This window comes from Helianthus annuus, chromosome 16, assembly GCF_002127325.2.
Source record: "Helianthus annuus cultivar XRQ/B chromosome 16, HanXRQr2.0-SUNRISE, whole genome shotgun sequence".
In the NCBI taxonomy this organism is placed as follows: domain Eukaryota; kingdom Viridiplantae; phylum Streptophyta; class Magnoliopsida; order Asterales; family Asteraceae; genus Helianthus; species Helianthus annuus.
In genome coordinates, this window is record NC_035448.2 from 18,769,873 (window position 1) to 18,783,882 (window position 14,010).

The following is a 14,010-nucleotide window of genomic DNA, read 5'->3' on the forward strand; positions in this document are numbered from 1 at the left end:
CGAACTAAACGAACAATTTAAACATAAAATTGAGGTTGTTACCGATGAGATTGGTCAGATGCATGATGAGTTTGGGCTTCAGATTCGGGATGACAGTTTCACGACTCAAGTTATTAGACACCGGATGATGTTCGGCAAGAGTTACAAAACTCCGACGTGCTTACGACTCGGTCTCGGTGGCACCAGGTTTTGCTCGGGTGGTCGGAACATCGCCGGAGTAATAAAACAGGGTGTAAACGTGCCAACGTAGATAAAACACAGGGTGTACAACTGAAGTTTACTATTTAAATATGGGTAAGATTACGAAAATGACATTTTGGTAAGGTTACAATTTTACCGCTCATGAGGTACATTGATGCAATTGGCCAGACGCGGAGGGTAAGATATCAATTTAAAAATAGAGGTAAGGATGTCAACGCCCCGAACCACATAGGATAAAATTACAGTTTACTCTGTAGTATAACGTGATATAATACAATAAAATACAATAGCCCATGGCTTTATAGCCTAGTGGCGTCGTGAGGATGAGATAAGACTTTGGGACCAATATATCTTGGGTTCGATTCCCACAATGGGGGTTTTCACATATTTACCGAGTTTGTGGAGATGAATATTCTGGGACAGTTCCGCTCGTAGCACGATGATACTCCAATGGTCCGTCAGTGATACAAATTTACAGTTCAAAAAACAATAAAATACAAGAGTAAATTACCTTTTGAGTCCCTATGTTTTAGTGGTTTTAACCACTCGAATCCAAAATCAAAAAGTTTAACGCCCTGAGTCTCTAATTGCTCGTTTTATAACGTTTTGAATCCAATTTTTTAACACCTGTACTTTGATTTTGGACTTAAGTGGTTAAAACCACTAAAACACAGAGACTTAAAATGTTATAAAATGCGCAGTTAGGGACTCAGAATATTAAACCTTTTGATTTTGAACTCAAGTGATTAAAACCATTAAAATATTGGAACTCAAAAACAAATTTACTTAAAATTAGAATATCATCTAAGTTTTTTTTGCTTAAAAAGAATCTAATTTAAGGTAAGGGTAAAATGGGAAAGTAAAAATATTAAAAGGAGAGGTAAACGTCGCCATCAACGGCAATACCCCTCTGGTCTCCTTTGAAGTGGATCTTTGCACGTTATGATTGTTAGAGCATATGTAGTGGGGCTCCATGTGGCGCCCAAAAGAGCCATAGCGCCCCCATAGCGCCCCGCACACCATTACGGGGGGCGTTATGACAAAAAAAATTTGAGAAGCGCGATATGCATAGCGCCGGTTATGTGGGAATCTTTCAAACTTTCCACCAATCAAATTTAAGCAATGTTTTTTATATTAATTAATAAAATTGAAAATTATTAAATAGTTAATGATTAGGCGGGGGCTTTATGACTACGGGCTTAAATCCATAAGGCCCCATAACGCCCACACGCTGACGTGGCGCGCCACATGGCGCATAACGCCCCTTTAAGGGCTTTATGACTACACATGGCCTTACAAGAACCCCTCCCTGTATCTCTCTCTCCCTCCCTCTCTCTCTCTCTCTCTCTCTCTCTCTCTCTCTGGGTGAAACAAACAAACAAACCAACCAACCCTCCACACTTCACTTCTTCCTTCTCTCACTCCACCATATTCTAGACCGAGAAACCACCACCACCACCACATCTCCTCCGCCTGCCGGTCGGAGTGTCCGCATTTCACGCTTCTCGATGTAGCTATACGTCGTCGTTTCATGTAGATTCCGTCGTTACGGTAGTTGCACAACTTGTAGATTTGTTTTCCAGATTTCCCGTATCTTCAGGCTTGCACGGATACCGATGCATATTATTATTATTATCATCTAATCTTCTCTTCAACACCTTTCCACTTCACTTTTATATATCTATATCTATTATTCTATATATATTAATATTAATTAGGTTTTGAATCAGAACAGAAATAGAAATCATCGAATGTAGATTGTTAGTTAGTTTGTTAGTTAGCCAGTAAGTTAGTTAGTTACACCTTTGGTAACAACTCCAATTATTTTTATCAAATAGTATATGTAATTGATGATTCGATGAAGAAATTGAACTGGTTTAAACAAATTTCCAACAATGGGAAGCTGGAGAGGCGGTTATCGCTCGGGGAGTACAAGCGAGCGGTGTCGTGGTCCAAGTATCTGGTGTCGTCTGGAGGCGCGATAAAATCAAACGGATTTGAACAAGAAGATGAGTCAGAATGGAGTGCTGACATGTCACAGTTGTTTATAGGGAATAAGTTTGCTACTGGGAGGCATAGTAGGGTTTACAGAGGGGTTTATAAGCAACAAGATGTTGCAATTAAGCTTGTTAGTCAGCCTGAGGAGGATAGAGAATTGGCATTGATGTTGGAGAATCAGTTTACTTCGGAGGTCGTTTTGTTGTTTCGGCTTCAGCATCCGAATATTATTACTGTAAGTTTTTACAGTTTGATTTATAAGGTCCATAAGGATATGTTATGTTATGTTATGTTGTTTATTTGCTTGAGATGTGTGGGTTAAATGTTGTTGTCATAGTTATTATGAGTAATAATGGAAGGTTTTAGTTGAGGTTGTAATTGTTGGTGTAAGGCTGTAGTCGCGGCTATAGTTGGATAGATTTCCAATTATGTCGTACCTAAAGTTTTTAATTTTCTTAACGTTAGGTGATTATAATGTACAAGCATGGGAAAGTAATTGAGTTTGGCAGGAAAATATCTATAAGTGTACATGATTATTTGAAATTGTGATGGAACTCAACATGATAGATTGCTTATCATGTCGTGTTGATGCATAAATTCGGCTGCATTTTCACTTTTAGGTCATGTTGATGGACTTGAATTGATTATGTTACTAAAAGGCCTTGATTTGTCAATTGAAAATTAATATGTACTTAGGTTAAAAATAGTAGGAATAAGTTACCATCTCGGGTAGATATATAAATTTGGCTGCATTTTGACTTTCAGGTCAAGTTGATGGCTTGAATTGAATATGTTACTCGATTCCTCGATTGAAAGTGAATATCTGCTTCGGTCAAAAATAATAGGGATAAGTTATCATCTCGGGTAGATATATAAATTCGGCTGCATTTTGACTTTCGGGTCAAGTTGATGGCTTGAATTGAATATGTTACTCGATTCCTCGATTGAAAGTGAATATCTGCTTCGGTAAAAAATAATAGGGATAAGTTATCATCTCGGGTAGATATATAAATTCGGCTGCATTTTGACTTTCGGGTCAAGTTGATGGCTTGAATTGAATATGTTACTCGATTCCTTGATTGAAAGTGAATATCTGCTTCGGTCAAAAATAATAGGGATAAGTTATCATCTCGGGTAGATATATAAATTCGGCTGCATTTTGACTTTCGGGTCAAGTTGATGGCTTGAATTGAATACGTTACTCGAAGGCCTCGATTGAAAGTGAATATCTGCTTAGGTCAAAAATAGTAGGAATAAGTAATTATATCGCATAAATATATAAATTTGGCTGCATTTTGACTTTCAGGTCAAGTTGATGGCTTGAATTGATTATGCTACTAGATGGCCTCAATTCCTTGATTGAAAATGAATATCCGCTTAGGTTAAAAGTAGTAGGAATAAGTCATATCTTATTTTGCTTGATTACTGATATCAACGACTTTAGATCTGTTTGCTTAAGGATTACCTTAATCGTTGCTGCGTGAATACTTCAGCAACCTAGTAAATTTAATACCATACGGGTTGATCAGGCTGTGAAAGTCGAATGCAATGCACCATGTTGTAAAGTAATATGCTTCATTGTGGTCAAAGAATGCTTAACTAATCAAGAACTTGCTAATATGTTGTATAGTTCTCTCTTTATGTGTACGTATTCTGGTTACTTGTTGGTCGGTGGGTTATGAATGAACTTATGATATTATAATCTATTGCCCGTGCGTTATTATTAAATCACCTCTGTTTATAACAAAGATTATTTATCGGTTTTAATGCAGTTAATTGCGGCTTGTAAAAAACCTCCTGTGTTTTGTATAATTACGGAATACTTGGCGGGTGGGTCCCTTAGGGCGTATCTCCATCAGCAGGAGCCGTATTCAGTGCCACCGAACCTAGTTTTAAAGCTGGCCCTTGACATTGCATGGGGAATGCAGTACCTTCATTCTCAAGGCATACTTCACAGGGATCTAAAATCTGAAAATCTACTGCTTGGTGAAGATATGAGTGTAAAAGTTGCCGATTTTGGCATCTCGTGTTTAGAATCCCAATGTGGTAGCGCAAAAGGATTTACGGGTACTTATCGTTGGATGGCGCCCGAAATGATCAGAGAAAAGAAACATACAAAGAAAATTGATGTTTACAGTTTTGCCATTGTTCTTTGGGAACTTTTAACTGCTTTGACTCCTTTTGATGATATGACTCCGGAACAAGCTGCATTTGCCGTCTGTCAAAAGGTATTTTCGTTTAATCTCATATATATATATATATATGTGTGTGTATATATATAGGGGATGGTTAACATACAATAGCCCGTTAACGTGCGAAGCGTACGTGACTTACACGTTATAAAATTCAAACCCTAATCACGCATAGGTTAAACACAAAATCACGCATGAACAAAACATAGAAATCACGCATGAGTAACCCCTAATTACGCATGTGGTAAAAAACACAAAATCACACATGGACAAAAACACAATTCACGCATGAGTAAAACCTAATTACGCATTTTATATGCGTAATTATGCACATTATTTGGTGGTCGCGTACGCTTCGCACGTTAAGGGGCTTTTGTATTTTTAACTCTCTCTCTATGTGTATATATTCTTGCTGTTAGATGCATTTATGTGATTCTGTTTACATATATGCATGCAGAATGCTAGACCTCCGTTACCCGATTCATGTCCAATGGCGTTTCGCCAGCTCATCAGACGATGTTGGTCAAGCAAACCAGAAAAACGACCCGGGTTTGATGAAATTGTGAGGATTTTGGAGAGATATGCAGCATGTGTGGAGGAAAATCCTGATTTCTTGACAACATTTGAACCTGGTAATGGCGGTTCTTTCGGTTGTGACCGTGGTTGTTTCGGTCCCCGTAAAACTGCATCTAGGGACTAATCATGGATTATGCCGAATGTGAGCGTGATCTGGTTGTTCCTTCATTACCAGGTGTTTAAAAAACTGAAACTGAGCAATTATGAATTATGATATATTGTAAGTCTGATTACAAATATTGGAGTAGTTGTATTGGTTTCTTTGACTAATTTGCCTGGGGATTTAGATATCTAAAATAATAATATTGTTTTTGGATCTTTATACATTTTTGCATGGTCATGTTTGTTATCATTTTAGCCTTTTAGAAATTAGAATCCACTTTTGATACATATGCAATTATAGCCATTATAAATTGTTTAACAGGAGATGATGATTAGGTTTATATTTTCATACTGGAGTCAACTAGAAAACCTGACTAATCTGTCACCTATTTGAGGTTCTTAACTTCAAACTTAAACCTTGTTAATTTGAAGATGCATTTACCTTATAATGTACATCAAATAGCTACTATTATCTCATTGTTTGGTGACATACAAAATGGTGTTGGACGCTCACACTCTTAAACGGCGGATAGCACGTGGCAGCGCGTCCCCAACAAAATTTCCGGGTACCGTAATCAGGGCCGGTTAACAGCCTGTGCAGGGTGGGCTAGCTCACAGGCCCATCAATTTTAGGGGCCCAGTTATTTAAAAAAAAAGTTTATACTATGTAGCCTACTAGTCCAATCCAATTTGATTAGTTTTTGGGGATCCATTTTTATAACTTGAACAGGGCCCTTGAGAACCTAAGAGTTCTCGGGGACGGGCCTGACCGTAATCGAGGGTCGCTAAAGAGTAAAGATGATGATGGCGGTGGTAGGATGACGCAAAGACACTTCCAAACACGTACTCATATGGTACTTGAGAAACCTTATAGGGTACTCTCGGAGTCTTGGAAACTCTAGATAACTGGCTCTTGAGAAAGCAAGACTTATATTCATTGTGTGTACTAACATCATTAGCTCATTTAGTTGCTTGTGTATTTACAAGGGAGAGGATCTCATCCAAGCCCAAGGTAAACCTTGAGGCCCATTGGGCTGCATATATAATCCAACAATATATATTTAATGAGAATTTATCTATACACATTATTAGTTCATTTAGTTGCTATCCAAGCCCAAGGTAAACCTTAAGGCCCATTGATTGGGCTAATATATAATCCAACAACTATTATATATAAGTTATAGGGCGGGGTTCAGCTACAAAGTCCATTTTTCCTATAAAGTGTACAAAGTCATAAAACACCACAATTTCAGTTATAAAACACACAAATGACAGAGTGAATATATTAATTAAAACACAATATCCAAACCCTAACAGTCCATAAAAACTTCAAATCCACCGTCGTAGAATTATGAATATAAAACACAACATGATAATCAACATAAAATACACTAATATTAGTCATTCAATAATCAAAGCCTTATCATCTAGAACACAACACAAAACCCACAAATATGGCGTTTTAGTAATCTTCACTTTGTTATTTGTGGGTTTTGATTATGTTTTATGGTTGACATTATAGTGTTTTATAACTTTTTACACTTTGTAGGAAAAATGGACTTTGTAGCCAACTCTTACCCAGAAGTTATAATAAAGATACCTAAATTAATATATAATGTTACATATATAGAGTTATAATGATAAATATATATAAAATAAAGATAAAGATATACCTAAAATAAAATAATTATAAACGAACTAAGCACGAGCACAACTCAAGCTTGAAAAATCACTCACAAACCGAGCACAAGCTTGAAAAAATTCTCATCAAGCTTGAAAAATTTCTCATGAGTCAAGCTCACAGTTAACCTAAAACTCAACTCGTTTACGTTTATGAGCATGTATGTACTAAGAAAAGAAATATCGTAAGTTACTTGACATTATTATAGTGCATATGATGCATCTATAAGGAGTTAAAGATTAGAAAAATAAAAATTAATAGATGCCTCTACTTAATGTATGATAGGTCAATAGCATAATCCCTCAACGTAATATTATATATTCCGTCTATTTAATGTGGCCGGAGCTATGTCACGTATCAACATTAACATGTGGCATTTATTTAGATAGCCGGTACTAGGTCCAATTCTTTGATTGGGATGTCCAAAGTTGCTTTTTTTTTATTCCATGAATCATCCATTGAATTACTTTTTTTTTTTAAATGGCAAATAATGATGTGTCAACTACCGTGACACCGGACACTGTAATCAAGATCGACTATTCGACCGTCGCCAACCCCTTGGCTCTCCCCAGATGCGCAGAAATCCGACCTTCACCCGTCCGAAGGCACGACAGTGGAATAATCGGTAAAACCTCGCCTCCCATCCAAGTCGAACCGGCGCCACCCGTATTCGCTCTTCACCTGGATGCCGCATAAAATAATGAGGAGAGTAAGAATCGAACCTGGATCACAATAAACACCAATTCTTTTCTCAACCACTCCACCACTACCTCATTAGCATCCATTGAATTACTATGTAAGTTCCCTTTTAAAACTTCATTAACATGTGAATACAAATAGTTTCTCTATCTTTATAATCATACTAGAAATCATTGTATTTTCTCTTTGTTTTTTAATTAAATAATATTTTCTTATACTTTAATCATTACTTTTTTTCTTTTCTCTACTCACAACCACTTTCAAAAATATTAAAAAGAGTTAATTACACAGATAGACCCTATGGTTTATAGCTAGTTTCACCTTTAGGTACTAACTTTTTTTTAACAGGTTTAGATTTTATGGTTTCAATTTTGTAACACCTTTGGTACTAACACCAAAATTAGTTAATTTTATCAATATAATGACTAAAATACACTTCCATTTTTTTAATTTTATCAATATAACACATCTGGGTACTAACACCTAATTTTATTTAAGTTTAAATCAATTTTACAAAATCTATTTTTTTTTATTTTCATCTTTTTATTATAAATAAAAGCTACTAGCTATATAGTTTTATGTAAATTAAATATCTTACTCGTTTTAAACAATGTAAACCTTACTCGTTTTCAATTTTGGATAGATATGATGGATAATAATAAATAGAGTGAATTGCAAGTTTTGTCCTTTATCTTTAGGCCATTTTGCAAGTTTTGTCCTTTATGTTTAAATTTGACGAGTTTTGTCCTTTATGTTTGAAAATCAAGCACGTTTTACCCTTTGGGGCAAAACGTGCTTGATTTTTAAGGACAAAACGTGCTTGATTTTTTAAACATAAAGGACAAAACGTGCTTGATTTTTAAACATAAAGGACAAAACGTGCTTGATTTTTAAGGCCCAAAGGGTAAAACGTGCTTGATTTTTAAACATAAAGGACAAAACTCGTCAAATTTAAACATAAAGGACAAAACTTACAAAATGGCCTAAAGATAAAGGACAAAACTTGCAATTCACTCTAATAAATATCTTTCATGTAAATTAAAAAATAGACATGTATAAAGCTGTTAGTTTTAAATAATGTAAACCTTACTCGTTTTCAATTTTGGATTCAACTAAGATGTATCGAGTAAACTTTTCAACTGTGTATTTAATTTTTTAGAACGGAATTGTGTATATAATTAGTTTTATATTAATATGTATTTTATATCTCAGTGATCAATATAATAAATATAGAAACTATATAAGTTCTAAAATAGTAAAATGTACATGAACAAAAAAAATACTAGTGTAACTAGTAGATTTTATGTTAAATAAAAAATTTAATAAAAAGATGAAAAAAAATAAATAGATTTTGTAAAACTGATTTAAACTTAAATAAATTTAGGTGTTAGTACCCAAAGGTTTGATAAAATTAAAAAAAAAAAATAGAAGGGTATTTTAGTTATTTTATTAATAAAATTAACTAATTTTGGTGTTACTACCCAAAGGTGTTACAATTGAAATCATAAACCCTAAACCTGTTGAAAAAAAGTTAGTACCATAAGGTGAAACTAGCTATAAACCATAGGGTCCATCTGTGTAATTAACTCTATTAAAAAATTATAGAAAGTGTACAATATTTTCTCTACATTTATTGATGAACAGTAACATTTTCTCCCTCCCCCACTTACAACCACTTAGAGCATTTACAATCCTATTCACCTCCATTGTGAGTGGAGAAGGGAGAAAAAAAGAGAAAAATTTACTGTTTATCAGTAAATTTGGAGGAGATTTTATTCACCTCTATAATTTTTCATATTTTTCAAAAGTGGTTGTGAGTAAATGAGAGAAAAATAAGGTAATGATAAAAGTATAACAAAATATTATTTAATTGAAAAGAAGAGAGAAAATGTAGTGTTTTTTAGTGTAATTATATAGATGAAGTAAGATGTTTGATTGTGAATGCTCTAAGGGTGTAAGGAGTGGTTAAACACTTGAGAGTGACAAACTAAAAAATCAACCAATCAGAGTGCGCCACGTCAATCAGTGAAAAATGTTTAAACTTTGTTGAAAAGTGTTGGCAATGGTTTAGACACTTGTTGAAGTGGTAAATTTTTTTTTAAAAAAAAGGAAAAGGGTGTGATTGGTTGAGAGATTGCATGGACCCCACCCCATCACACACACACACACACTCTTCACCGCATCGACAACCCACCACCGATTTGGTAAAGTTTGAGCGGTAAACTAGTGTTGGTGGTGGTGGTTATCGAGTGGTAAACTCACTTTGCCGACTCACACACCGGATACCCTAATTACATAAAAAAACAAGTGCATTTTCTCTTTCCTTTCAAATGAATAATACTCTTTAATATCTTTAGTATTAGAGTTTCTTTCTCTTAAACTCACAATCACTTTTAAAATATATTAAAAAAGTTACGGAGGGTGAACAGTGTCCCCTCAAAAATACACATAAACAGTAATATTTTTTTCTGCTCCATTTATAACCACTTTTTTATAATATAAAAAACGCTCTCATAAATTTTAATGTAAGGGATGTGAATGCTCTTACAACTACTCTATATAAAATATAGATGACATACTCACATAATGATAAGGATCAAATGTGAATGCTGGTTCACATAAAATTTAGGAAGGAATTGGAATCTATCCGCTAAAAAACCCATGAGGTGTTTGGTTCTTAAATTTGCTTAGACCATCCGTAGTGGGGCGTGGTTTTTAAAAAAATTTTAAAAAAACGGCGGATAACGCCCCCCATGCCATTACACCCGGCGTTTCCGGGCGTTTTTTTCGAAAAAAATCAAAATGGCGTTTTATTTAAAACGCTTTGCTCGATTTGACCGACCAATCAATGTCTTCCAACGGCTACATATAACGGCTACTTCTTTTATTATTACTTTTTTAACCTTTTACCTATATATATATATATATATATATATAAACTCATTCATTTTTAACAAAAACAATCTCAAAAACTCTCTAAAAAACCCAACCATTTTATAAAAAACTTGATGGATTCTTCTAGTTCTTCATCCATGGTAAATTTTTACTACAACGAGTATTTTTCGGATGGCGATGGTTCCACCAATGAGGAGCTTGAGCAAGAGGCGGTTACGAGTGCTTGTCAACTAGCGGTGAGATATGTCAAGCATTGTCGTCGCCCCAAGCAGAAAAAAATAAAAGAGGTTATATTGAACGAGACCGACGCGCGGCACACGATCGTTTGATGAAAGATTATTTTGATGAGGCGCCGACATTTTCGAACGAATTTTTTAGGCGTCGTTTCCGAATGAGTAAGCGGTTGTTTCTACGCATAGTCGACGACTTGGAAGCCAACTACGATTATTTTAAACAAAAAGCGGATGCGAGAGGGGCACTTGGATTTACCGGTATCCAAAAGTGTACGCATAGTCGTTTCCTATACTTTACTTTTTTTTAAAAAACGACGAGTATGTTTACAATTTTTTTGAAGCTTATGTTTCTCTATATTTTTTATAAAGGTATAATTGATGTGTACGGTGCGCGTTATCTTAGAACGCCCACATGGGACAACCTTCAAAAGATCTACGAGGTACATAATGCTGAGCATGGTTTGCCTGGTATGATCGGGAGCATAGATTGCATGCATTGGCGTTGGGATAACTGCCCGACTGCATGGCGAGGCCAACACACACGTGGTGACCAAAAAGGACCCACTATTATTCTTCAGGCGGTTGCTTCACAGGACCTTTGGGTTTGGTCGGCTTACTTTGGCGTTGTCGAGTTATGCAATGATATCAATGTTTTTGAACAATCTCCGTTGTTAGAAAAGTGGATTTCTGGCAAAGCTCCAAAAGCGTCGTTTTACGCAAATGGAAACTACTACCCTCATGGATATTATTTGAGTGACGGAATTTATCCTAGGTATTCGATTTTCGTGAAGACGTATAGTGATCCTATTGATGAAAAAATAGCATACTTTAAAAAGGTTCAAGAGTCTTCACGAAAAGACATTGAGAGATGCTTTGGGGTTCTTAAACAACGCTGGCAATATTTGAGAAATCCTTGTCGTGCATGGAGCAAGCAAAAAATGAGAGATTCTATGTACGCTTGTATAATCATGCACAACATGATTTTGGAAGACGAAGGAAAGGCGATATGCCAGAATTATGTGCCAGAAGCCGTTCAAGAGGAGCATCCATAGGCGTCAATGGAAGAAAGAGTGAATAATGCGCGAGAGTTGCGTTACGAACCGTACCATTCCCAGTTAATGGTTGATTTGGTACACCACGCATGGTCGGTTCGGTATGTACCACCTGAGGGAGAGGAAGAAACGGAGGACGAGGAAGACGAAGTTGGCGAGGGTGAAGAAAGCGAAGACGAAAACTAGTGTTTTTTTTTTAATCGGATATTTTTTTTTTTATTTCTAGTATTGTATTTTTTTTTAATTTAATGAAGTATTTAAAGTTAAAAAAATAATAATTGTGAAATGATTGCATGGGGGTTATTGGAATAATGCCCCACTACACCACTTTATGCTATAATGCTCCATACTGACTGGAATGACACGTGTCGAATAATGCCCCATGGTGGGGGCATTATTTTGATTTACCACTACATATGGTCTTAAGACATGGGAATGTTCAAAGGATGAAAAAGACAAATATACTCTTAGTGAACAGCATTCTAGGCAAGTACATCAGCAAGAAACACTCCATGGTTTAATTATATATATATATGGAACCCATTAAGTGTAACCGCTTTCTAAAACGATATCCACCGTTAGATCATGCTGAGATGAAATCTCAGCCCTTTAAACTCCCAAAAATAACCGCTATGATGGCGGTTCGAGGCGGTTTTTTACGGTTTCCTTAGCAGGTGGTTACCTCCACCTTTTCCTGCCCATTATCTCCACTAGAGAACTGCCAGTTAATCAGAAAAAACTGTAATTTGGGTTGATCTTGACCACAATAACTATTTAGTTATTTTTAAGAATGAATCTCAGCCATTCAAATCCAAAAAAAATTGACAGTTTTTATTTTTTAATGCCAGTTTTCACCTCCTAATTTTATGCTTATATGCAGTTATGCCACTATCCATTGATTCCAGCGTCTCTCCACCATAAAACTCCCTGTCATCGAACATCTTCACCAAACCTGTTCCCACTATTTTCCAAATCATCATCAACATATATCCTAGGTATTTCTTTCTTCGGTCACATCTCACCTTCAACCACCAACCCCAACGAACCTACCACTACACCTTCGCCTCCTATCCCCTAATTTCTCATCAATATGAGTATCATCGACTCTTGGCGAGGTAATATCCGGAAGGCTCGTGGCGGAAATTAAAGTTTCTACCATTGCAGCAACCGTGATTTTGCAGCCATGCGGTTCACCCTATTCTACCGTTGTATCATCGACTCTTGCCTGCTCACTTCGGCCACCACCTATTCAACCTGCAAATTAGGGTTTCAAATTGTGGTTGATGATGTTCTGCAGCAGTGGCACTTCTCTCGCCTCCCAACCAACGATAAGGAACTATGTACTGGATGCGATTTGATTTGAATACAGCAGTTGCAATTGACTGCATAAGAAAATGGTGCGATTCTTTCTATTTTTTATTATGGATTTTAGAAACAGCAGGTAGCGGAACATGGGATTATCTGTTAGTTTCTTGTCTTTTTTTTTAATATGTTGATTCTACAATGTTCCATTAACAAGCTTTTTTTTCGTAATAATAGTGGGGGACATTGTTAGAGTTGGGAGACCTGTGTACGAGGTCCGGTGGTAGGTTCTATATTGTTTTGACCATGGAAAAACGAGACTTGACACACGCCAAATGGTCTTACCAGGTTTGGTCCACTCGTGTTGACCCTCTTTACGTTGTATGTTCAAGTTGTGTACTAAAATTCTACTCTTGGGTTCCTCAGGTTAGTTGAAGGGGGAGGCCATGGATGTGGTTTCCACTTTCCACAAAGCATGCATTCTGTTGGAAGGGGGGAGTGTTCAGTGTTCACTAATCCCACTTTTCCGTTCTCTTCTTTTTTTTCTCTTTTTTTTTTTTTTTTTTTGCTAATTTGAGAGTTGTAACCTGTGCAAGTGAATGAGTGTATTTTCACAATGAATTGAGGAAAACGATGTGAGACGACTGGACCTTGAGTCTCTTATCCAGTTTAATAACCGCAAACTCGCAAAGTGATTCTTTATATCGATGAGACGAAAAAACCACCAGTCGGACAAGGCCTTAACAAGCCCGCTGAAGTAACACTTCTAAACATCAAGTGTTTTGATAAAAAGACGGGGTGCCAATTCATTGAAGGACCTAGAATTGTAGAATATAGGGCTAACTATTACTTTGTAAATACATATTTTAAAGTTGAAACTTAAAATTGTTGATGTTTTTTCTGAAAATCATTTGATCAAGTTCTTTTGGCAAGTCCATTTGATCAAGATGATAAGCAACTTAGGTTGTTAAAGCAAATACCTCTATACATCATCATTTTTTAACAAGCTGGCGTTGTTGAGGTTTCTGAGGAAATCGTTATTACACTTTTGGAAAGTCTTGGTTTTTGGATTACGGATT

General features: G+C 36.0%; 2 protein-coding genes across 2 annotated transcripts; both read left to right on the forward strand.

The window, feature by feature from the left end:
- The first annotated feature begins 1,514 nt into the window (after positions 1 to 1,514).
- On the forward strand, positions 1,515 to 5,289 carry LOC110915898 (serine/threonine/tyrosine-protein kinase HT1). The gene is made up of 3 exons (XM_022160643.2): positions 1,515 to 2,434; positions 3,972 to 4,427; positions 4,849 to 5,289. Exons 1-3 carry the CDS (start codon positions 2,060 to 2,062, stop codon positions 5,089 to 5,091), a joined length of 1,074 nt encoding a protein of 357 aa, XP_022016335.1. The 5' UTR covers positions 1,515 to 2,059; the 3' UTR covers positions 5,092 to 5,289.
- Positions 5,290 to 10,735: 5,446 nt separating this feature from the next.
- LOC118488175 lies at positions 10,736 to 11,655 on the forward strand. The gene is made up of 3 exons (XM_035985387.1): positions 10,736 to 10,835; positions 10,947 to 11,349; positions 11,568 to 11,655. Exons 1-3 carry the CDS (start codon positions 10,736 to 10,738, stop codon positions 11,653 to 11,655), a joined length of 591 nt encoding a protein of 196 aa, XP_035841280.1.
- The last annotated feature ends 2,355 nt before the right edge of the window (positions 11,656 to 14,010 follow it).